Here is a 25,524-nt window from a genome sequence, read left to right as displayed (position 1 = left end):
TTGATTAAGGCTGTGCTATTTTGACTAAGGCTGTAATTACCGTGAGCAAGGCCGTACTGCGTTGTCTAAGGCTGTAATTACTGTGACTAAGGCTGTAATTACTGTGACTCAGGCTGTAATTACTGTGACTAAGGCTGTACTACTTTGAATGAATGAATGAATGAATGAAGTTTTATTGCCATGTGGGTGAACAAGTTCACACATTGGAAATTGCAGTTACAGAACACCATCCAAGAATACACAAACAGAACACACATAGGGGGATATGTGTCCTCGGGTCATGCAGCCGACTTGCAGCGCTACCTTTGGCAGAAGGAGAAAACAACACATCATGGGGAAGTTAGGTTAACAAAAAAAGTCATCTGGTACAGTGCTCAAAAAGAGCACTATACCAGGGTCCAAAAAAACCACCTTAGCAAAGCATTTGCACATGTAAAGCAAGGACAGCGGCGGTAGGTGAGGTCAGGTCAGGAGGGGATGCAGACAGAGACGAGAGGTGGGGGCATTGTGGAGCCAGATGCCAGGTTCCAGCCAAAACAGTTCGCTGATAGTGATGGAATTTCATCAGCGGCCGTGGTACACCAGACCCAGCTTCACAAATCACAACGCGGAGTGGGGGGAGAGCAGCCGCACACAGAGCCCTGGAGAGAGATATGGTTGCCAACCCAAGGCCGGCAGGGGAGCCGAATTCCTGATAACAAATGTTGTTTTGGAACAGGCTGCTTGTTTTTCCAACAGCCTTCAGTCTTACTGGGAAACCATTCGAAAATCCAATATTCCAAATTCGTTGATTGCCGTCCTCACTGTGCAGAACCGAACTATATCTCCTGATCTAACCCCTCTCGCCTGCGAGCTCGCTAATCTTGCGGCTCAGGTCCACCAGGCTTTGAGTCTGAGTTTGTACGGCTCTGCTCAGCCCTTCCACCTGGGTCGGCAGCCTCTGCGGATGTCGAACCGCCATCCAGATTTTCTTAATTTGCCAGTAAAGCAGGTATCCACCGAGCCCAAACAGAGAAGATACCGCTACCAAAAAGCCGAATATATATGTGTCTTCCACGTCTTCCACTCCAAGGGCTGAGAAGCACACCGGTCTCCACGAGCTCCAAGAGTCGATGACGTATCCAACCGGGTCTGTTCCACTCGGACACGCAGGCTCCCCTGTCCCGGGTCTCATAGTGGAAAAAATTCGATCAATGATGGAGAATGCCCAGTTTGCCAGATCCATGTTTCAATCTTGTTCTTATTCGGACAGTGTGTAAAAGACGCTCTCACAGCAAGCAGCAAGCGGAGAGATGGGGAGGGCAGGGAGAGAGAGATAGTGCGACCGTCTCCGACAAGAGCAGGAAGAGAAGACTAAGGCTGTACTATTTTGACTAAGGCCGCAATTACCGTGACTAAGGCCATAGTACTTTGACTAAGTATTTTACAGGGATGTACCCTCTAAGTACAATTCTGCGTTATTTAGAGAAAAAAACACTTTCCCATCGTACATCATAACCACCATTTACAGATGAAGCCACTCAAAATGGTCGGCCGATCCATAACAGGACCTTGGCCGGAAATGAAATCCCCTGCTCATGACGTAGCAGTTCAGCCACAGGTGGGAACGCCCCTAAGCAGCATTTAGGAAAACTGGTGGTAATGTCTTGTGTATCCACCAGGAGGAGCAGTGATAGTGGAAGTGCTTTCACTTACAGCCCGCTATGCTGTTTTTAATTCATACCTATTATATTTACTCACGGGTTCTATGATTCTAACAGAATCATAATGTTGAACCTTTCTGTAAAACACTGATATAAATATTTGCTTGCTGCCAGTAAAGTAGACGATGTAGGCACTGTACAAGCTGACTAATGAACATGTAAGCATGAAAAGATTATTTAACCGCACTGATAATGTTTGTAAACAAAAAGAAAATCCAAAATATAAACATGAATTGATTATTGCTGAGTTCTGTCAGTGAACGGCACATTTATACGACAGCGGGATTGCACAACATTGATGTATGTGAGTGTGTAGTCTGCTCTAAAGAAATATGGCAGAAATATGTGGAGCTCTGTTCAAAACATTAAGGGTGACGTTTTAGTGAAAAGCTACTTTAGGAGAGGGACCCAAAGATTTGGCTCTTACATTTACGGGAATAATGCCTTGCTGGTGACGGGCTAGTATTCTGCCAAAAAGTGATCGTCTGCCAAAAAGGTATTTCTGGTATTTGCTAGAAAATTATTGGCTGTATTTAAACAGCTGTAAATGACTTGTTGACCTATAATCTGCTTTCCAGATTAACAGTCACAGCGGCAACGATCGAAGTCATGCCCCTGTGAAAGCGACCAAATGCAACAACAGCCACATGTTCCGCAACAGTGTCCAGCCTAATACTGCAGTATTTATTTATTTATAGGTACAAATACAAATTATGTATATGTGTATAGTTTTTTTTTTTTTTTTGCTATTTTATTTTATTCTATTCTATTTTAGTTTTTAGTTTAGTTATTTGTTCTTACTCATCCTTTTCATTTTTTCTCTGTATTGAGCTGCTGTAATGCACAAATTTCCCCGTCGTGGGATCATTAAAGTTTTATCTTATCTTATCTTATCTTAAAACTGCGTATGCTGACAGGTAGGAGAGAGTGAACAGGGTGTTAATGTTCAGTCTGAATAACCCTAATCTGATGAATAAGTAAATAAGCACACTAATTACATGATGTTCTATCACCAGTTTTACAAATAATTTATAGACTGCATCATTTTAAAATGTAGTAGACTGCCTGCTACAAACCACTTTGTCTTTTTATGTAAATTAAAATCGCGCTCTGAAAGCTGCGCTTAAAATAAATTGGATAAAATAAATTAATACTGCGTATCTCTGGTAAATCGCTACAGTGATTGTAAGGGCAGAAAGTACCTTTGCAGACACGTAAGAGAGCCCAGACTATCATTAGCATTACAGAGGGTTCTTCTGTGGAAGGAATTCTCCCTCCCCCACCGTGGACCACTGCAGCCAGCTGAGTGCGGCAATTTTAAGAGACAGCATCTCCATGTTGTAATAGGCATACAGTTTAAGTATGCCTATTAAGACAGTGTACCCTCATCGGAGGAAACAACAGAAAGTATTAATGACAGTAAAAACAGTCCAGTTTGTATTTAACTGACCACGTTTTTCCCGTTTTAATGCTTGTTGATTTTGGTGGTTTAGTGATTTGCACTAAACCACCAAAAACTGAATGTCAACTTGGAAAACCTTAAATTTACGGAATTCATGAGGTGTTCCAAGCTGGCTTTTGTTGGTGGTCTTTGAACGTCCCGTTTTCCGGAAAGCACCATGAGCTTTGGTCTCAGTCACATCACCCAGACTGTTTCCCTGCCTCCACCTCCATAAAGTTCGCACTGGTCTAATTCACTTTAATTTGGTGGCTCAGTACTCCAAAATCTCTTAAATTCTTTATATTTTACAGGAAATAGGTGCAGCCATTTATTGAAATATACATGAATGCAGTTTAGAATCAGAATCAGAAGGTTTTATTGCCATATGGGTGAACAGGTTCACAGCATTAGGAAATTGCTGCGTACTTCATGCTTACATAAAAAATAAGTATAAAAACTATAACACAATATTACAAATATACAAATTACAAATATACAGAGATATTAGAAAACTATAACACAATATTACAAAATATACAGTACAGAGAATAATTACAATAAGTCATAATCATTTAGTGCAAAGCAGAAACCAGATGAATGCTAAAGTGACATAATAAAGTGACTGTAAAAATAAAATAATGTAAACTATAGTCCAGTAATGTACATGACAGTGCAGTGATCAGTGCAAACAGACAGATGGATAAACATAGGGTCATCTGCGTTTGTGGAGGGTGGTGGTAACAGTCTTAGGGTTATTGTTCATGAGTCCAACAGCAGAGGGGAAGAAACTGTTCTTATGGCGGGAGGTTCTGGTAGGTTCAAAGTTTCAAAATGGAGCCTGAAAGCCAGTATTTGGTATGACCTCCTTTATTCTTCAACACAGTCTGATCTCTCTGAGGCAGCTTTCTGTAATTTCTGAAGTAGTCTTCAGGAACAGTTCTCCAGGCTTCTTGAAGGTCATTCAAAGTTCTTCTTTAGATGTTTCTGCCTTTTGTTAATTCACTGTCAGGACGCTCCCACACTGCTTCAGTAATGTTGAAGTCTGGGCTCTGGGGAGGCCAATCTATGCCCATTAGTGTTCCATTGTGTGTTTTTCTATCCAGGCATGCTTTTACTGCAGTGCCCACGTGTTTGAGACTTTTCTGTGCTGATAAAAGATTTTTGACAAAATCTCAGCACCAGTGGATGAAATGCAGCCCCAAACCATGACACAACCTGCACTGTGTTTTACAGACAGCTGTAGATGCTCACTGTTGCACCTCACTCCTGATCTTCTCCATACATAGATTATAATTTGAACAAAAATTTCCATCATCACTCTATAAAACCTATTCTGAAGTGCCATTTTTGAGTAATTCATAGTTTACTTTTAAGAGCCTTTTAAAAATTTTTAAAAATTTATTAATCTATTTTAGATTTTCCAAACTTGTTCCACTACTGGTTGCAGCTTTGTTTTAGACAGTGAAAATTCTTCAGCATGAAATGTTAACAAAACATTTGTGAATCACAGAAGTCAAAGTTTTTGTGAAGAAAGCGCCATCTCTTGGTGACACTCTGCAATTGAGGGAAAGGGGTGTGGTCATGCTGGGAAGTAGATATGCCCAGAAGAAGGAGGGGGACTTCCAGCCAGCTGACAGCCAGCTGGGAGCGGCAATGTTGAGTGGCTTCTACTGTAAGTAAACCTAGTTGGCCTATAGCAGGGGTCTCAAACTCCATGCCTTGAGGGCCGGTGTCCTGCAGGTTTTAGATGTGTTCCTGATCCAACACACCTGAATCAAATGGCTGAATCACCTTCTTGGTATACAGTCAAGTTCTCCAGAGTCCTGCTAATGACTTCTATATTTGACTCAGGTGTGTTGAAGCAGAGACACATCTAAAACCTGCAGGACACCGGCCCTCAAGGCCTGGAGTTTGAGAGTCCTGCCCTACAGGGTATTTAAATTAAATTTCAATACCCTGTAAGTATTTAAATACCCTAAATTCCCCTAATATACTGTATGGTTTAGGGGAATTTAGCAGAAAAATCAACATTATTTCCCAACATTACATTCTTAGTAAGCTGTATTTGGATTGCAGGCTGTATTCTGGAGTCATATAACCTTTCATTATACATGTTAAATTCTTTTTTTTTTTGTTTTTTTTTGTTTTTTTTTTACATTTTTATTTAATATTAACTGTACAGAGCTAAACATAATGTCATTAACAAGACTTAGGGAATTAAATCAAAACACAAAGCACAAGAGATTGCATATAAACAGGAAAGTGAGAAGACGGATACACAAATGCAAACTTGACACCACATAAAGAGGATGCAGACTAGACACAACACAGGGAGACAGACACTGTGAAAAATAAACAAAGGAAACTCCACACAGTGGGGAAACACTACGGGATGGAACACAGGAAGAAGCTATAAAGCAATGGGAATTAACTAGGAATACATGAGGGTGTGGTGGACACATATATACACATTTCACACCAGAATGCCCTGAGCTCTTATTGTGAAGGAGGAGACCGGAAAGTGTGAGGAGTGGGGCGGATGAAGGCGGGCTGAGCCAAAAAAGCTTGACTCTTCCGTTATTCATTCAGTCATCATTTGAGTCCTATTATTGTTGTGAAGTTTACCACCAATAAAGCTGAGACTCTACATACCTGTTCGTGTCTCCTTTTACCGGCTCCTACAAGGGGAACAAATGAAATATAACAAAACAGTAACAATTAACAATTAAGGTAACATAACTACAAAAGACCATAAACTAAGAAACAAGGGGTTTATTTACATTTTAGACATTGAGGACCTTTTTGGGGGGGGGGGGGGGGGGCAGTGTGGATGGGCGCTGTTATTCAGTGCTCATATTACATCTGTCCCTCCAATTTTAATAGCACTGTAGTTTTCACACAGCCATACACATTCTTCTCAGTACATACACTCATATCACCCCCCACACGCTGAGTGGGAGGAGGGGGCGGGCGGGTCTTCTCACACCCCAGTTTCATGCACCCCACCTGGGATGGGGACTGGCACGTTGTTCGGGGCTGGGTTGGCTACTTCCCTGGGTTGCCGCTGGCTCTGTGCTGGTACCCGTTCTCCCACACTAGGTGTCCATGTATGTTACGTGTGTGTACATGAGTGTGTGACTGGTGCATGTGGATGTGTGTGCGTGCGTGTGTATGAGTGTGTGTGTGTGTGTGTGTGTGTGGACAGCTGGGCCTGGGTCTGTGGCTTGCCGAGCCTTGGCACCTGTGGGACACCTGTGGCCTGGGGGTGGCTTGGGCCTCTTTGGCGTTGGGGGGGCTCTGCCGGGTGTTGGGCTGCTCTCTGGCTCTTGGGGCCTCGGGGCTCGGCTCGTGCTGGGGCTGCGGGGGGGGGGGGTGCTCGTCGCCTCTGGCTCTCTGGACTCTTGCCCTTTGACCATGGGGTCTCCGTCTGTGGGCTCCCTCCTTCCTTCTCTGGGGTGTGCACGCGGTTGCCATCAGGATGTGTGGCCTCAGGCCTTCTGAGCTCCTGGGCTGTGGATGGCCTGGGTCCCCTAGGTCCTTCCCTATACACCTCTGGATCGTGGGGGGCATGGTTGCAGTTTCTTGCCCTCATTATTGAGTACATTGCATGACAGAGGCGCATACACACATTACTGCAAACAATAAAATTGTATGTGTGTGTGTGTGTGTGTGTGTGTGTATATCTACTTTTCTTTGATATTTTTTTTTTTCCTTTTTTCTTTTGCCCCCCCCCCCCCCCCCCCCAACCTCTTGTTCTTGCCCCTTCCTTGTTTCCTGTCAGACTTGGCATAAATAACTAAATAAAAAGATAAATAAATAAAAATACTAACATTAACAAGAATAGCCTATAGAAAACTTATAGAGCTGTTCTTGTAAAAGCAAATATGTTTGGTACATCAGTGCGTTCGGATCATCATTCCGATTGTGAAAAATGCCAGACATGACAGACTTAAAAAAGAAAAAAGAAACAAGGGGCCCTCCTCCGTGAATCGCCACCTTATCGTGGTGGAGGGGTTTGTGTGCCCCAGTGATCCCAGGAGCTATGTTGTCCGGGGGCTTGTCCCCCTGGTAGGGTCTCCCATGGCAAACTGGTCCTGGGTGAGGGTCCAGACAAAGAGCGGTTCAGAAGACCCCTATGTTTGCAACAACGAGGGAACAGTTTACCCTGCCCGGGATAGGGTTACCAGGGCCCCACCCTGGAGCCAGGCCTAGGGAGGGAGCTCGAGGGAGAGCGTCTGGTGGCCAGGCATTAGCCCGTGGTGCTCGGCCGGGCGCAGCCCGAAGAGGTTACATGGGCCCGCCCTCCTGTAGGCCCACCACCCGCAGGAGGTGTTGTACGGGTCGGGTGCAGTGTGTGTCGGGCGGTGGCCGAGGGCGGAGGCCCTGGCGGACCGATCCCCGGCTATCGAAACTGGCTATTGGGACATGGAATGTCACCTCTCTGGCGGGGAAGGAGCCTGAGCTAGTGCGTGAGGTTGAGAGATACCAGCTAGATATAGTTGGTCTCACCTCAACGCTTGGCCTGGGCTCTGGAACCAGTCTCCTGGAGAAGGGCTGGACTCTGTTCCAGTCTGGAGTTGCCCTCGGTGAGAGGCGGTGAGCTGGGGTGGGACAGTAGTCTTTCAAGATGGCGGCGCGCATAGTCGCAGCGGCTCAGTGCTCTCCTTTTCGGTGCTCTGTGAAATTGTGTATGTTGTTATGTGTGCTTCAACTGTGGCTCAACACATCACCATTATGTCGGGCGGACATTATAACATACAGACGGCACGAACTCCTACATATAGGAGCACAAAGTGAGCAGGCGGTTATGGCTGACTTCCTCCACTCTCACAACATCCCGGTGGACATCGCCAGACCACCTGGCTCTTTGTGGTTCATCATCCCTGTGAGGGGGGGTCGCAGACGGAGACGGCGCAGAGAAAGGAGGCAGAAAAGAGGCGGCAGAGCTGGCGTTTTGGAGAGGCTACGTAAACGGCCTCATAGACCTCCGTTACCCAGTGTTTTCCTCGCCAATGTAAGATCACTCCCGAATAAAATGGATGAGTTGAGACTGCTGGTGGCTACAAACAGGACCGTGAAGGACTGCTGCGTTTTGCTCTTCACTGAGACCTGGCTTCATTCATCCATTCCTGATGCAGCCATCGAGCTAGCCGGCAGGACAACGCACCGGCATGACAGAATGCGGACCTCCGGTAAGAGCAGAGGAGGGGGTGTGTGCTTGTATGTAAACAACAGCTGGTGTACAGACAGTATGACTGTGAACAGCCACTGCTCTCCGGACCTGGAGTACATGACTGTTAAATGCAGGCCCATCTATCTGCCCCGTGAGTTTACAGCTGTTTTGATCACTGTTGTTTATCTTCCCCCTGATGCTAATGCTAACTCGGCTGTTAGTCTCTTACATGACACGGTTTGCAGTCAACAGAGCAGATATCCTGAGGCTGTACACATCATTGCAGGAGACTTTAACCATGTCGATTTAAAGACTGTTCTAACCAAGTTCCATCAGCATGTTAAATGCCCTACAAGAGGGAACAACACACTGGATAAAGTCTACTCTAACATCAAGCTGGGTTTCAGGGCTGTGCCACTGCCACATCTGGGCCAGTCAGACCATCTGTCCCTGCTTATGATTCCAGCATACACCCCCCTCAGCAAAACTGCTCTTTCTACATCTAAGACTGTTCAGACCTGGCCTGAAGGTGCCTCTCAACAGCTGCAGGACTGCTTTGAAACAACTGACTGGGACGTATTCAAGCACCAGGACCTGGAGCAGTATACCTCGGCTGTTCTGGACTACATCAAGTTCTGCACCGACACTGTAACTGTGGACAAGAATATCTGGGTTTTTCCAAATAGAAAGCCATGGATGAATGGAAAGGTGCAGAGCTTACTCAGAGAAAGGAACATCGCCTTCAGAGCTGGTGATGGGGCGCTTTACAGCGCTGCCAGAGCCAACCTGAAGAGGGGCATCAGGGAGGCCAAGGCTGTGTATAAGAGGAGGATTGAGGACTGTTTCCAGAGCCACGACTTCAGGCAGGTGTGGCAAGGGGTTCGGCATATTTTGAACTACAAACCCAGCCTGTTAGTTGATCAGCGTAACATCAATCTGGCAGAGGAGCTGAACAGCTTCTTTGCACGCTTTGAGGTACAGCAATCAGAGACAGCCATCCAACATCCCTCAGCAGGCAGCAGCAGCATCCTCAGGCTGCAAGAGCAAGAGGTGAGGCGTATGCTGGAAACTGTGAACCCCAGGAAAGCTGTGGGGCCCGATGGTGTCTCTGGACGGATACTGAAGGTCTGTGCGGCTCAGCTGGCTGGTATTTTTACCAGCATTTTTAACCAGTCCCTGAGCCAGGCTGCTGTCCCTTCCTGCCTGAAGTCCTCCATTATCGTCCCCATCCCCAAGAAGAACACTATCAGAGGTTTGAATGACTACAGGCCAGTAGCACTCACACCAATTGTTATGAAGTGCTTTGAAAAGCTTGTCCGGGCTCACGTCATCTCCAGTCTCTCTACCAGACTAGACCCCCACCAGTTTGCCTACAGAGCCAACCGGTCCACAGAGGACGCCATTGCCACGGCCCTCCACTCTGCCTTCTCTCACCTGGAGCAGGGGGGGAACTACGCTCGGCTGCTCTTTGTGGACTTCAGCTCGGCATTTAACACCATCCTTCCTGGCAGACTGGTGACTAAACTGTCAGATCTGGGGATACCACGCTCCACCTGTCTTTGGATCAAGGACTTCCTGACAGACCGTTCCCAGATGGTAAGAGTAGGTCCCCACCTCTCTTCAGCCATCAGCCTCAGCACCGGCTCTCCACAGGGCTGTGTGCTGAGTCCCCTACTCTTCACCCTCTACACACATGACTGCACCTCCATACATGCCAGTAACTGCATCATTAAGTTTGCGGATGACACCACTGTGGTGGGGCTCATATCAGGCGGGGATGAGTCAGCATACCGGGACGAGGTGCAGCGGCTGTCAAGGTGGTGCAGTGAGAATAACTTGATCCTGAACACCACTAAGACAAAGGAGATGGTAGTAGACTTTAGGAGGACAACACATGTCATTCAACCTCTGTTCATCGAGGGGGATGAAGTGGAGCTGGTTTCAGATTTTAGGTTCCTGGGAGTACATCTGCAGGATGATTTGACCTGGAGTATCAATACGACCAGCATTGTCAGGAAGGCCCAACAGAGACTGCATTTCCTGAGGGTTCTTAGGAGCAACTATCTGACCCAGAATCTGCTGGTGTCCTTCTACCGTTGCTGTGTAGAGAGCATCCTGACCTACTGTCTGTGCGTGTGGTTCAACAGCTGCACAGCAGCAGACAGGAAAACACTCCAGCGAATCATCAACACGGCTCAAAAGATCATAGGCTGTCCCCTGCCCTCCCTCCAGGAACTGTTCAATGCCCGCTGCCAGAGGAGGGCACAGAACATCCTCCAGGACCCCTCACACCCTGGACACTCCTTGTTTCAGCTACTGCCATCAGGCAGACGTTTCAGGACAATGAAGGCCAGAACAAACAGACTGAGGAACAGCTTTTATGCCAGGGCTATCATTGAACTGAACTCTGTGTGGTTTGGACAGTGATGTGGGGTGGTAGTGCTGACTGTGTGCGTGCGTTGGTGTGTGTATTGGGGCTAGATTCGTCTTAATTTACTATTGTGCACTGTATTTTAGTAATCATTTTTATCACTCATATTTTTATTATTTTATTATTTATTGTCTGAGGCACCTAGAAAGGAATGCATTTTAAATTTCGTTGTGCAACTTCTGTGTACAATGACAATAAAGATTCTGATTCTGATTCTGATTCTTCTGATTCTTGTATCCCCCCCAGCTTGCTGCCTGTACATCGGAGTTTACACTGGTGGACAAGAGGGTAGTTTCCCTGCGCCTTCGAGCTGGGGAACGGGTCCTGACTGTTGTTTGCGCTTATGAGCCGAATGACAGTTCAGAGTACCCACCCTTTTTGGAGTCGCTGGGTGGGGTGCTGGAGGGTGCTCCATCTGGTGACTCCATCGTCTTGCTGGGAGACTTCAACGCTCATGTGGGCAATGACAGTGAGACCTGGAGGGGCGTGATTGGGAGGAACGGCCTGCCCGATCTGAACCCAAATGGTGTTTTGTTGTTGGACTTCTGTGCAAACCACAGTTTGTCCATAACGAACACCATGTTCGAACATAAGGATGTCCATAAGTGCACATGGCACCAGGACACCCTAGGTCGCAGGTCGATGATCGATTTTGTAATCGTATCATCAGATCTGCGGCCGTATGTTCTGGACACTTGGGTGAAGAGAGGAGCTGAGCTGTCAACTGATCACCACCTGGTGGTGAGTTGGATCAGGTGGCGGAGGAAGATGCTGGACAGACCTGGCACACCTAAACGTATTGTGAGGGTGTGCTGGGAACGCCTGGCAGAAGCCCCAGTCCGGGAGATCTTCAACTCCCACCTCCGGCAGAACTTCGACAGCATTCTGAGGGAGGCTGAGGACATTGAGTCCGAATGGACCATGTTCCGCACCTCCATTGTTGAGGCTGCTGCTCAGAGCTGTGGCTGCAAGGTGGTGGGTGCCTGTCGTGGTGGTAACCCCCGAACCAGATGGTGGTCACCGGAGGTGAAGGGAGCCATCAAGCTGAAGAAAGAGTCCTATCGGGCTTGGTTAGCCTGTGGGACTCCGGAGGCAGCTGACAGGTATCGGCAGGCCAAGCGGAATGCAGCTCGGGCAGTGGCCGAAGCAAAAACTCGGGTGTGGGAGGAGTTCAGTGAGGCTATGGAAAAAGACTTTCGGACGGCATCGAAGCGATTCTGGCAAACCGTCAGGCGACTCAGGAGGGGAAAGCAGTGCTCCACTCACACAGTTTATAGTGCGGGTGGGGTGCTGCTGACTTCAACTGAGGCTATAGTCGGACGGTGGAAGGAATACTTCGAGGACCTCCTGAATCCCACTGACACGCCTTCTGTAGTGGAAGCAGAGTCTGGGGACGAGGGAGATGACTTGACCATCACTGGGGGTGAGGTCACTGAGGTAGTTAAACAACTCCTTGGTGGCAGGGCCCCTGAGGTGGACGAGATTCGCCCTGAGTTCCTGAAGGCTCTGGATGTTGTAGGGCTGTCTTGGTTATCACGCCTCTGCAACTTCGCGTGGAGATCTGGGGCAGTGCCAATGGATTGGCAGACCGGGGTGGTGGTCCCCATCTTTAAGAAGGGAGACCGGAGGGTGTGCTCCAACTTTCAGGGGATCACACTCCTCAGCCTCCCCGGTAAGGTCTATGCCAGGGTGCTGGAAAGGAGGGTCCGTCCGTTAGTCGAACCTCGGATCCAGGAGGAACAATGCGGTTTTCGACCTGGTCGCGGAATGCTGGACCAGCTCTTTATCCTCTCAAGGATATTCGAGTGTGCGTGGAAGTTTGCCCAACCAGTCTACATGTGCTTTGTGGACTTGGAGAAGGCATTCGACCACGTCCCTCGGGGTGTCCTTTGGGAGGTCCTGCGGGAGTATGGGGTGTCTGGCCCGTTGTTGCGGGCCATTCAGTCTTTGTACAACCGCAGTGAGAGCTTGGTCTGTATAGCCTGTAATAAGTCGGATTCATTTCCTGTGGGTGTTGGACTCCGTCAGGGCTGCCCTTTGTCACCGATTCTGTTCATAATTTTTATGGACAGAATTTCTAGGCGTAGCCAGGTGGCGGAAGGCTTCTTCCTCGGTGGCCTCAGAGTCTCATCTCTGCATTTTGCGGATGATGCGGTTCTGTTGGCTTCATCAGGGGGTGGCCTCCAGCTCAGAGTGGAACGGTTCGCAGCCGAGTGTGAAGCGGCCGGTATGAGAATCAGCACCTCTAAGTCTGAGGCCATGGTCCTCAGCCGGAAAAAGGTGGAGTGCTCTCTCCGGCTCAGGAACGAGTTCTTACCCCATGTGGAGGAGTTCAAGTATCTCGGGGTCTTGTTCACGAGTGATGGGAGAAGGGAGCGGGAGATCGACAGACGGATCGGGGCTGCCTCTGCAGTGATGCGGACGCTGCACCGGTCTGTCGTGGTGAAGAGAGAGCTTAGTGTAAAAGCGAAGCTCTCGATTTACTGGTCGATCTACGTTCCTACCCTCACCTATGGCCACGAGCTTTGGGTAGTGACCGAAAGAATAAGATCGCGAATACAAGCGGCAGAAATGAGTTTCCTTCGAAGGGTGGCTGGCCTCTCCCTTAGAGATAAGGTGAGGAGTGCGGCCATCCGGGAGGGGCTCAGAGTAGAGCCGCTGCTCCTCCACATCGAAAGGAGCCAGTTGAGGTGGCTCGGGCATCTGATTAGGATGCCTCCTGGCCGCCTCTTAGGTGAGGTGTTCCGGGCATGTCCCACCGGGAAGAGGCCCCGTGGTAGACCCAGGACACGCTGGAGGGATTATATCCCTCTGGATGAGCTGGAGGAGGTGTCTGGGGAGAGGGAAGCCTGGGCTTCTTTGCTTAGGCTCCTGCCCCCGCGACCCGGCCCCAGATAAGCAGAAGAGAATGGATGGATGGATGGATGGATGGATGGATGGAAACAAGGGGCCAGACCCAGGACCATGACAAAGTCTGTATTTTTATCATAGGTACACTTTGACTGTGAGAGACAGAATTCTTGTAAGTTGATAGATCATCAACTCTTTATTTCATGCAATAAAGTGCAAATAAATTTTTAAAATTGATAAAATGCGATTTTTTTTTTTAGATTCTGTCTCTTACAGTTAATATAAATAAAAATGCAAAAAAAAAGAAAGAAATTAACATATATAATGAAAGGTTATTTGTGTCCAGAATACAGCCTGCAACCCAAATACAGCATACTAAGAATGTAACGTTGGGAAACAATGTTGATTTTTCTGCTAAATTCCCCTAAATCAAGCAGTATTTTAGGGGAATTTAGGGTATTTAAATACTTACAGGGTATTGAAATTAAATTTCAATACCCTGTAGGGTAACCAGGTTTACTTAAATGGTAGTTATGATGCATGATGGGAAAGTGTTTTTTTTCTCTAAATAACACAGAATTGTACTTAGAGGGTACATCCCTGTAAAATACTTAGTCAAAGTACTATGGCCTTAGTCATGGTAATTACTGCCTTATTCAAAATAGTACAGCCTTATTCAAAATAGTACGGCCTTAGTCAAAATACTACAGTCTTAGTCAAAGTAGTACAGCTTTAGTCACAGTAATTATGGCCTAAGTCAAAATAGTACAGCCTTATTCAAAATAGTACGGGCTTAGTCACAGTAAGTATTGCCTTAGTGAAAATAGTATGGCCTTAGTCACGGTAATTATGGCCTTATTCAAAATAGTACAGCCTTATTCAAAGTAGTACGGCCTTAGTCACAGTAATTACAGCCTTAGTCAAAATAGTACGGCCTTAGTTAAAATAGTACAGCCTTAGTCCTGGAAATTACACAGAACTTAAATTTATTAACAGGGTAAATCCCTGCAAAATATGCGTAGACCTAAGGGCAGGCTGCAAAAGAAAGCGTTACCTACTTTTCTTTTTTTGTTTTAATACGTATTATTGGCTGCAGGTACAAAATACATTTCACATTGTACTGTGTTTAACTGTGTAACTGTGACAAATAAACATTATCTTATCTATCTTATCTTTTAAGCCAAAAAAGGTGGAGAACTGCCAGCAGCTTGCAGCCCTGGTCTGCTTTTAGGTTGTTTGGGGTTTGTGTACTAAAGCTTGCTTTTCTGAAAACTAGAGGAAACACTTGGAAGAGAAACACACCAGACAGATTTGGTTTCATGGATAGATGAGCGTGTTAATTATTCAGGTAGATGTCGGGCCATAATGCCATTTTCTCACTGGTGTGTCTCAGTCACGCACAAATTGTCGTTTGGCAGTGTACGTGATGCACTGGGTTATAGCATCACGGCATGTGAATTATAAACCCGTGACTTATTCCACCACTGCCATCCTTCCGACTTCTTTATGCAGATTTTGCAGGTCTGTAAAGCAGGGCTGGTTTTTCTCAGTGGTCTATATTTCTGCAACCAAAACATTCCTTGTGCCTAATGATGAGACGCAGGTGGCGGCTGATAAAACACCTTTATGGCTATGTTCACACTGCAGCCTGAAGTGACCCAATTTTTAATTTTTTTTTTTTTGCCCTTCTGTGACCTGTATCTGATCTTTTCATGATGGTCTAAACAACACAGATCCGGTTTTTACAAATGCGACCCAGGCCACTTGGATATGTGGTCCTAAATCCGATACGTATCTGATCTTTTCAAATGCGACCTGTGTCTGTATGGCCAGGTCGCATTCTTCCGACCTGCACGTCATTGATACTCGAGAAACGTTACTATTCTGCATCCTGATCCATGTTTACTTCCGCAAACACTGAGCACGCTTGTTACGTGTGACATTATTGCATCCTCTACTGCGCAGCGGGATACTTTTAGGTTCGTTTGCAGTTCACACAGGAGGTCACATACAACTGGCATATATTTGGAAATGTGAACAACCGTGCAGAAAAAAATCGGATTTCACAAAATATCGGAATTGGGCATTAAGGCCCGCAGTGTGAACATAGCCTTAGTGACACCCTGGGATGAGAACATGTTGTAGATGTTGATCTTCAAACAGAGTGTTATTTACCAGTTTTTATGCATGAATGTTTTGTTGTAGAGAATGTGAAGGACTGGGGGAAAGTGGTGCTGGCATATGAACCAGTTTGGGCCATCGGCACAGGCAAGACAGCCACACCTGAGCAGGTAATACAGCATCCTTTCTCCACTAAGTGCAGTGTGTTCCGGCTGCAAAATAACTACAGTGTCCAGTAGATAACAGAACTTTGATCTAGTTTATGGGGGAAACGTGTATTCCTATGCCCAATTCTTATCTGATTCACATGCTTTTTAACATCTCATTTACACAAATTACGCATACAGGTAAATCACCTGTCACCATAATTTGCAAATATACACCCAGCAGCTTGTAGAAAAACCTTTAGCAATCATCACTTGAAGTAATTGTTTTCTCTATGACTTTATCAGTTTCTCAGATGATTGTGGAGGAATTCTGGCTCCCTCTTCTTTACAGTGTTGCTTTAGTTCAGCCAGCATTTGTTTGTGCGCAGCTCTCTCTTTAATGAATGAACTTTGTGTGCAGGCTCAGGAGGTCCATGAGAAGCTGAGGGTATGGCTCAGAGCAAACCTCTCAGATGATGTGGCCGACTCTGTACGCATCATCTATGGAGGTCAGTAAGGATTTATATCAGTGCTGACTTCAAATCTAGTAGAGCAGGGTTGCATTAGGTGGTTCAGTGGTAATGCTGCAGGTTCATACAACAGACGTGTAGAAAAAGAACTTCAGGCATCACAGATGAGTTTAATCTTTCTACCTGACCACATTTCTCTCTCCAGGTTCAGTCACAGGAGCAAACTGCAGAGAGTTGGCGTCTAAGGGCGACGTGGATGGCTTCCTGGTGGGCGGAGCCTCTCTGAAGCCAGAGTTTGTCGACATCATCAATGCATGTGCATAACAAACATGCTTAACTACTGTAGCAGGACCAATGGAAAACACTCTGCCCTTTAGAGCTTCCCCATGTATCTGTTTGTAAACTGGGCTGACTGATCTACACAGAGACGTCTGTTAAACCGGAGAAGTTTCACATTCGTAAGATACACAATGTGCTGAATATGCAAAACAACTAAATACCTTCAGGAAAACCTTCGGTTTGCATTAAATTAAAATACTTAAAAAGCCACTTCAGTTTTTTCTTTTTTTTGACATTTTGAATCAAGAACATGGACTCAACCAGGACACATTATAGAACTAGGATAAAAACAATACCTGGAGTCACGTTGGAGTGATGATCCATGTAAAGTTTCCCTTTAAGTTCTTTATTTGCTGCTAATTTGAGGTGAAATGAGAGAATTAGTGGATCAGTCAGCCCGGCCTGCTTTGTTTATCAGTGAATCTCTCCTCACTGCACTAACTGATACTTTACGTCTTTAACAGTGAATGTTTCAAACTGAATGTACTTGAAAGTATGAAGACAGACTATCTCCACATATTCAGTTTTGAGGAGTTCATGTAGTTTAACACTGATACTCGACAGACCTTTAAAGAGGTCAGGGAGCGTGAACAATGGAAGAAGTAAAAAAATAAACGCTGAAAAATTAGAATTTAATTTTGTGTTACTGGCAGTTTTTTTTGTATTGTGTTACCTTAAAGCAATCTTGATTTGACTTGTGAGCAGTTAGTTTTAAAGGTATATTACCTTTTTTATATATCTGAATAATATTGTTGTAAAATATTTGAAACTAGCACTCCACAAGAGAATTTTTTACTTTAACAAGCACCATATTGCATTTTTCTTCCTTCTTTAGCATTTTTAACACCTCCCGTTGGACACCGCTGGTTTCATTAGAGGTTCTGTCATGAGTTCATAACAGAGTGGGCTTTATATTCCTTGATCATCACAGACACACTCCACTTCCTGAGTGTTTGTGTGTGTTGGCTGATAAGTTCATTCTGAGGTTGTAGTCCAGGCTGTTTTTAATTGTTTAAACTTTCATCATTAATGAAAATCTGACAGTTACACAAAAGCTCATAATTCAGGTAGTTTTACTTTCTGGTATATAATATTTCCACTCCATTTCAGTGGGAAATCTACTTTTTACTCCACTGTTTTCTTCTCAAAGTTGGTGTAACTATTATGATTTAACATTTGACCACATAAATGTTTAAGCTACTCAACAAAACCTACAAACTGGTGACAAAATGGAAGAAAAAGAACCTTCAACTGTCTCAATTTGGGGAATATTTGCTGGTTGGCAGTGGTGGGCGGATCGATCCAAATATCAATATCGATACCAACATTGGTATTGATATTGATCAATACCAGTGTAATGAGATCGATACTTTAGCTTCAGTTTCTCTCCTGTATGCAGTGCTGTGGTTTCATCAAAGATGCGAGCTGACTGTTCAAGTGCCGCTCCTGTCACAGCACAGAGCAAGCACCCTTTGCTCCTACCCTCTCTGCAGTGCTTTGATGTTATACCGTCACGTGACATGTAACAAATATTACTTCGGGGGGTTTGATCTGAATGCACTGTTGTGCCAAACATATTTGCTATTTCTCTATAGACTCCTCTTGTTAATGTGTGACCCTTTATTTTATTTGAGTTATTTTTAAAATGCTGTGTAACAAATTGTGCCAGAGCTGACAGGCTTAGGAAAAAGACAAGAAAAAGGGAGAGAGAAACAGAGAGAAAAAAAAGGAGAATAGAGAGAAAGTAGAAAAAAAAACAGGCAAGAGCGGAAGTAAATAAACCAAATAGTTCATCACTTGTTAAACATAAAAGATACTAACAATACTTGCAAAATTAAAATTGTGTGGGGAAAACAAAAAAAGCATGGTTACACAAACCAACCATTTTGTGTTGTGATGACGTGGGTGTTTGTGTCTGTGTCATGAAATGTATTTACCAATGAGGGCAGAACGCCGCAGGTCCACCCATCAGAAGCTAGAGGCAGGCAAAGAAAGCCCCAGGAAACCCAGGCCACCAGCAGCCCATCAAGAGCCTACGAAGACCTGCGGCCACTCATTCCAGAGACAACCGCACACCCACCCCAGCAGACAGGAGCGGGAGGCCCCAGACGGAGCCCCCCCCCCAGTCGAGGAGCAAGGGCCCCAGAGAACCCGTCAGTTTGGATTCTAAAAACCAGAACATCAGTGATGTAGTAACTCATCCAGCTCATGGGCCACCATCATTCCCATATTCTCCCATTTTATCTACAAATGTCACTTTGATCTTTAGCACAGTTTAGGTGAAGACCAATGAGATGATCAATGTGTGCAAGTTTGATTGCATTCTGAGAAATACTGGAGAATAAGTGAATGTTGTGAATTATGGACTGACACACAAAGGATGCCCATTGGTTGTTGAGCTGAATGAACTCAAACTTTCAAAATGAGACTACGTGTTCAAATTATGCAGAGTTTCACTGGGTTGGCTGCAAAGAACAGATTCAGAAGAAAGACAGACAAAACACCTTCAGCTGTGACTGAAATTGTAAATTTCCATCTTTTTATTTCACATATTTTCACATTATTTTCAATGACAAGTGTTCTCTGTATGTTTAGTTCTTTCTTCTTCTTCAACACAGCTATTCTAAAGACATTCAGAAGGAACTGAAGGAACAAAGGGACTCAGGGTATCATGGCAGGATTTCAAGCATGGACAAAGGACAAATAATTAGAATCCCATCTGGGCAAGAAGAAAAGGAGGTGACTGGAACTGAGAGACGGACACGACAGGGAGAACAAGAAGACGGAAATAGAGAGTGAAAAGAGGACAAGTGGGAGGAGTGCAGGTACTTGAGTGTCCAGGTGAGAGTGTGTAAGTGTTCAGCTGTTTACAGTGTGTAGTTATTAGCCTCACTCCTTCCCTGAAACTGCTGTATTCTTTAAGAATGCATCGTCCTCTTTTGTTTTCATCTCTTTCTGTTGCATGCTTCACTCATTACATTATTTTCTAATATCTTTACTCATTAATTTTTCACTGGTTTTCAGTGAAAATCTTTATTTTTGCAGGTCTGTCCTCTGGCTGTACACAAACTATTCCTTTAAAACTACAGTAACAGTGCATGTCTGGCTTTATAAATATTAGCTGTTTATGTTCTTCCCCTGCATGTGCGTTACATGTTGCATCTGCTGTGTGTGTGTGTGTGTGTGTGTGCGTGCGTGCATGCGTGCGCACGCACATCTCCCTACCTTTAAGTTCAGTGCATAATTTATTCAGTTATTTTTATTTCTTTTCTTCATCTCTTGCTTGTGTGTTTTTCATGAATCTGTGTGATCTTTCTTTGTACATGGCTTGTTCTGTGTGTGTGTGTGTGTGTGTGTGTGTGTGTGTGTGTGTGTGTGTGTGTGTGTGTGTGTGTGTGTGTGAGAAAGAGAGAGAGAGAGAGAGAGTCATTTGTCAGTCAGTTTCACAGAGCACTGGGGTTCCTGAAGTTATGGCCTGCAAAGCGAGCCTGATCACCGAGCTCCTCCTCAATCCTACAGTGAAGAAAAGAAAGAAAAAAAGAACTTATTTCACTCTGTAAAAAACTTGTTTTTAATAAATTACTGTGTGAAGAGTTTAATATTCACTGCACTGGGAAGGCAGCATCACATCGATTTGAAATTGTTTAATAAATCAGAGAAGAATATTTGCATGTCCCATAGAGCCTCCTTTCAGTTACAGACGACAGTTTGGTTTGCATAAAAGTATTAACAAAGCAACAAAAATCTGTCAAGTTGCCTAGTCATTATAATCACAGTTGCTGGCTTTTCACATATTTATTAAAAGCTTGAACATGACAATGCAGTGGCTGTAGGGAATATCAATGAACATAGTAAACTAGGGAAATCTTTGTTCATATAGTCATACAGCCTGGTAGTGTGAGAAAGGGTGCATGTGCAAACTTGCAAATCACAACTCCATTTTGCAGTTTTTCAGAAGCTGAACTGTAGATTTAAAACTCAGGCCTTGAGTTTGAGAAATGCTACAACCTGAGGCTTCAGCTGACTCCCAATATTAACCTGAAAAAATTTTTTTTTCATGATGGCCTCAGGCACTAAATTCTGGTCCTCTTATCAGTGTAGTAGTGGTCATTTTGTAAATTGTGCTTTGTATATAATATTTTAGGGTGCATAAAAGTCTTTAGTGTCTGTCATGTGGCTGCTAATTGACAGTTTGTTAGCTCACCCACAGACTTTTGGAGTTTCTATATTCAGTAGCAATCTCCAGGGTTAAAAAAAAAGAACCTTACACAGAATGTTTGAACTGAATTTGAAGTCTGGAAATTGCTTTCATTATAACATTTGGTATCATCTGGTCTTGATGCAGCAGTTTCTTGTTACTTGTTGGTGTTTTTGTTTCCCATGGGAAATAACACCAGCCTGAACTCTGTGCTCACACTCAACTGCACTGATTAGTGTTTATCGCTCATTAAGGGTCCTGTTAAGTCTCTCCGCCCTTTCCACCTCCCCTGCATCTCCTCAGCAGTCCAATGGGATTATACCGCTGATCTGATCCCACCTCCCTCCTCCCGTCTCCTCTTCCAACCTCTTTCTGCCATTGACTGGCTCGGACACATGGGGTGAGACCAGCTCTGCTGTCACCTGTCATGTCAATTAGCTCTGATGGTAAGTACTAGGATAGAGCAGGCACCTGAGGAACTGTGCTTCAGCAGGGCAGAGCACCAATCAGGGCTTTACAAGTAAATGCCAAAGAACTGACCTATAGTTTTTAAGAGTTATTTTAAGTCCACCTTTAGAAAGTATTTGTTTTAGATACATAATATGTAGCACTTCAAATCCATAAGCTGTAATGAAGTACAGCAAAGTCAGGATAAAATGTAACCATTTTGACTGTCCTTAACAGAAAGGTCTAATTTCTTATTGGGTCAAAAATGAGTACGCCACGAAAGGGCAAACACATACCAAAAGATCTGTTCATGGTCACCAGATCTGCGGTAAAAAAAAATCTTCACTGCGCAGCTGAGATATCTTTATTTCATAACTACATGTAAGAGAAAGATTCTTCTTTGCAGCACACTGACCTCATGAGCTGGTTGTACTTGGCCAGCCGCTCAGATCTGCAGGGGGCGCCGGTCTTAATCTGCAGAAAGAAAGACAGAGACTTCTCCTGCAGGTGACTTACAGGATATTAAAAGACAACACCAAAGAACTTCTAAAAACTTAACAACTCCCACTCTCAGGACTTCCAGCTTCATGGGGTCTACCTGTATGATAGTCCAGAAAAAAAAAATTTTTTTTTTTCTATTTTAGATTTTATGTGTGGTATCAGAGACATTACAGCACCACGAGTCACTTTACAGCATCCAACATTTTGATTTCAGCCCCCTGAGAGCATCACCTTCAAACATCAAAACAGCTTCTTCTTCTGTAATTTAACTATGTTATCAGCATACATTAGCAGAATGCTAATATTTATGGCAGGGAACGTCAACTGGTGGCCCACGGGCCACATCTGACCCACCAGAGCTTTCCATCCGGCCTCCCAAATAGTACTGCTGCACTGTGCAGCCGGCTTTTGTATAGAGGACCAAAACTGACATAATTAAAAATAAAAGCAGAATTATTTTATATATATATATGTATATATATATATATATGTGTGTATATATGTATATATATATATATATGTGTGTATATATATATATATATGTGTATATATGTGTATATATATATATATATGTGTATATATGTGTATATATATGTATATATGTATATATATGTATATATGTATGTATATATATGTATATATATGTATATATATATATATATATATATATATATATATATATATATATATATATATATATGTATATGTGTTTACACTGTCCATCATAGTCCCTGTCCCAAAGAAACCACACCCCAGCAGCCCCAATGACTTCAGGCCCATAGCGCTCTGTGGTGATGAAATGTTTTGAGAGACTCATCAAGACATTCCTCACCTCCTCACTGCCCACCACCCTCGACCCACTACAGTTCGCATACCGGCCAGACAGATCCACAGATGACGCCATATCCTTCCTCCTCCACAAGACCCTTTCTCACATAGACACTGGTAAGGGGAACTATGTGAGAGTGCTGTTTGTAGATTACAGCTCAGCATTCAACACCATAGTTCCCTCCAGGCTGGTCTCTAAGCTGCTGGACCTGGGCCTGGGCCCATCCCTGTGCAGGTGGGTTCACAGCTTCCTGACCAGCAGACCACAGGTGGAACGAGTGGGTCACCTCACCTCATCCTCCCTCACCCTCAACACTGGATCCCCCCAAGGCTGTGTGCTCATCCCTCTGCTGTACTCACTGTACACCCATGACTGCGAGGCCACGTCAGAGTCCAACGTCATCATCAAGTTTGCTGACGACACTGATGTTGTGGGACTAATCTCCCACAATGAGGAGACAGCCTACAGGAGAGAGGTCTCCCGCCTGGAGAACTGGTGCCAGGAGAACCACCTCCTGCTCAACGTCAGCAAAACGAAGGAACTGATCGTGGACTTCAGCAGGAAGCAGCAGAGGGACTACCATCCACTTGTCATCAGTGGTGCTGAGGTGGAAAGAGTGGTCACTTTCAAATACCTGGGAGTGACCATCTCACAGGACCTGTCCTGGACTCATCACATTAACATCACTGTGAAGAAGGCCAGACAGCGTCTCTACCTCCTCAGGCGGCTGAGAGACTTCAAGCTCCCACTCAAGGTGCTCAGGAACTTTTACACCTGCACCATCGAGAGCATCATGCGTGGGAGCATCACCACCTGGATGGGAAACTGCACCAAGCAGGACTTCATGGCCCTAAAAAGGGTGGTTCGTTCAGCTGAACGGACCATCAGAACCACCCTCCCCAACCTGCAGGACATTTACACTAAGCAGTGCAGGCTGAGGGCCATGAAGATCCTAAAACAGCCCAGCCACCCCGGACACTCTCTCTTCTCCCTGCTCCCATCAGGCCGGCGTTACCGCTGCCTGAGGACTAAGACTGAAAGGTTGAAGAAGAGTTTTTACCCACAAGCCATCCGTCTGCTCAACTCTGAGCCCTAACTGGACCATTATTGCACAATGTAAATATTATAATATTCTATAATTCCATGTAAAAGTGTGTATAGTGTATAGTATATAGAGTATAGTGTATAGTGTGAATTACTTATTTTTATTTTTATTCTTCTTAGTTATATGTGTGTGTTTATATGGTTGCAGGTACAAAATACATTTCACTGTGCATTGTACTGTGTATAACTGTGCATGTGACAAATAAACACTATCTTAATCTTAATCTATTCTTTTTCCTTTTCCTTACACATGCGTTTTCGTCGAGAAATATATATATTTTGTTTTGCCTTTTCCTTATACAAGCCTTTGTTCTTTTTACATTTCCTTGTCTCCTCTTTTTACTTTACCGTATGCATTTCTGCCTCATTATGCAAGCGAGGAGGGCTGCCTTCTTGCTCCAGCTCCTCTACTATTGGTCAATAAACAGGAAGGAGCAGTAAACAGGAAATAATAATATATTACTTAGGACACAATATTAATTTTACTTTACTTAGCATCTATTTAGCATCTGGCCCTCACACTGTCTGCAGAAAAAAATTCCGGCCTTTGGACAAATGTAGTAGTTGATGACCCCTGATTTGTGGGCTAAAATTAAAGAACTAAAGGTCATAATTTAAATTTTGACATATTGAAACTGTATTTGCAAAGACTAAAATTAAATATGGGCTTTTGTGTTGAGGTTTAATAATCACTCCTATTCGTTGAGGATGATCTCTGCTGTGTGAACAGCAGAGATGTTGTGTAATTTAAGACAAAAAAAACAATCCAAAACATGATGAAGCTGCAGTTGTTGAATTCCTGGTGAAGAGAATGGACTCTTCAAGCAGTTAAAGATCTTTTCTCGTGTGTAGTGAACTTTAGTCAATGGGCTTTAAATATTTAAAACAAACTCACAAAATTAATTATCCAATCTAAGTTTAGTTAACTCACATTTTAAAAGCAGGGGGGAAAAAAAAGAAAAACAGCTTTAAATTATTTAAATGGCTCATTAGGGGTCCTTACAAACCACTTGAGGACAAAAAACTGGCCCTATATTTACTTTAGCATTATCCTTGACTTCTGTTTGCAAAAGAGGCTTAAAAGTTGGGTCAGCTTTTAAACTTACCTGTCCAGTGCAGAGCCCCACCACCAGGTCGGCAATGAAGGTGTCCTCCGTCTCACCAGAGCGATGGCTCACCATCACACCCCAACCATTCGCCTGAGCCAGCTTACACCTGAGGGACAAAGTTTCATTTCAAAGCAGTCTGTTAGTCCAGGAATTAATCCTCTCCATATCCATGACAAGGCCCTAATAAAGAAGAATAGTTCATCTGTTTTAACCCTAAAAGATTCCCCTGTTACCTCTGGGGCAATATTCCTCATTAGATGATACTTTCAGCTAAATGTTAACATTAGCATTCCAACCTCCTCAATGACTCATATTTAGCACTTTACCTCAGTCAGCTTCTTAGTTATTCTGTTTGTACAATATTTTTGGACTAAATGGAAAATGTTAAAGTCACTGGTTTCTCCCATTTACACACCAGGTTTAGGTGAGTCATGCACATGGATGCCTTTGCAGGACCCTTTGGTGTAATTTATTCTAAATGCACTGGATAAGTGTCACTTCTAACCCCACACCACGATCTTTCCTCAGCCTAACAAAGTTGTTTTAACCAAAGCAAGACTTCCTTCCTCATGTTTTGATCCCATGTTAAGTTCTTTCCGATCTCTGTGTTTTTCCTGTTTATTACTTCCTGTTTTATTTTGGTAGTCTCCTGTCATGAGTAA

At 44.4% G+C, this 25,524-nt stretch overlaps 2 protein-coding genes across 2 annotated transcripts in view; one reads left to right on the top strand and one right to left on the bottom strand.

Annotated features, from left to right (window-relative positions):
• LOC115788339 (triosephosphate isomerase) overlaps nt 1–17,310 on the top strand; it is a 31,808-nt gene extending 14,498 nt beyond the window's left edge. The window contains exons 5-7 of the mRNA XM_030741318.1: nt 15,804–15,889; nt 16,287–16,374; nt 16,541–17,310. Coding sequence (XP_030597178.1) covers nt 15,804–15,889; nt 16,287–16,374; nt 16,541–16,659 — 293 coding nt within the window. The 3' untranslated portion in view covers nt 16,660–17,310. The remainder of the gene's footprint in view (nt 1–15,803; nt 15,890–16,286; nt 16,375–16,540) is intronic.
• A 1,881-nt stretch (nt 17,311–19,191) lies between these two features.
• The window catches only part of LOC115788690 (gamma-enolase), an 86,664-nt gene continuing 80,331 nt past the window's right edge, over nt 19,192–25,524 (bottom strand). Inside the window, exons 11-13 of the mRNA XM_030741827.1 lie at nt 24,860–24,968; nt 21,735–21,793; nt 19,192–20,187 (exon numbers count right to left, since the gene is read on the bottom strand). Coding sequence (XP_030597687.1) covers nt 20,118–20,187; nt 21,735–21,793; nt 24,860–24,968 — 238 coding nt within the window. The 3' untranslated portion in view covers nt 19,192–20,117. The remainder of the gene's footprint in view (nt 20,188–21,734; nt 21,794–24,859; nt 24,969–25,524) is intronic.

Source organism: Archocentrus centrarchus, chromosome 11 (assembly GCF_007364275.1).
Source record: "Archocentrus centrarchus isolate MPI-CPG fArcCen1 chromosome 11, fArcCen1, whole genome shotgun sequence".
Classification (NCBI taxonomy): Eukaryota; Metazoa; Chordata; class Actinopteri; order Cichliformes; family Cichlidae; genus Archocentrus; species Archocentrus centrarchus.
This window is presented reverse-complemented; position numbering and strand designations above follow the sequence as displayed.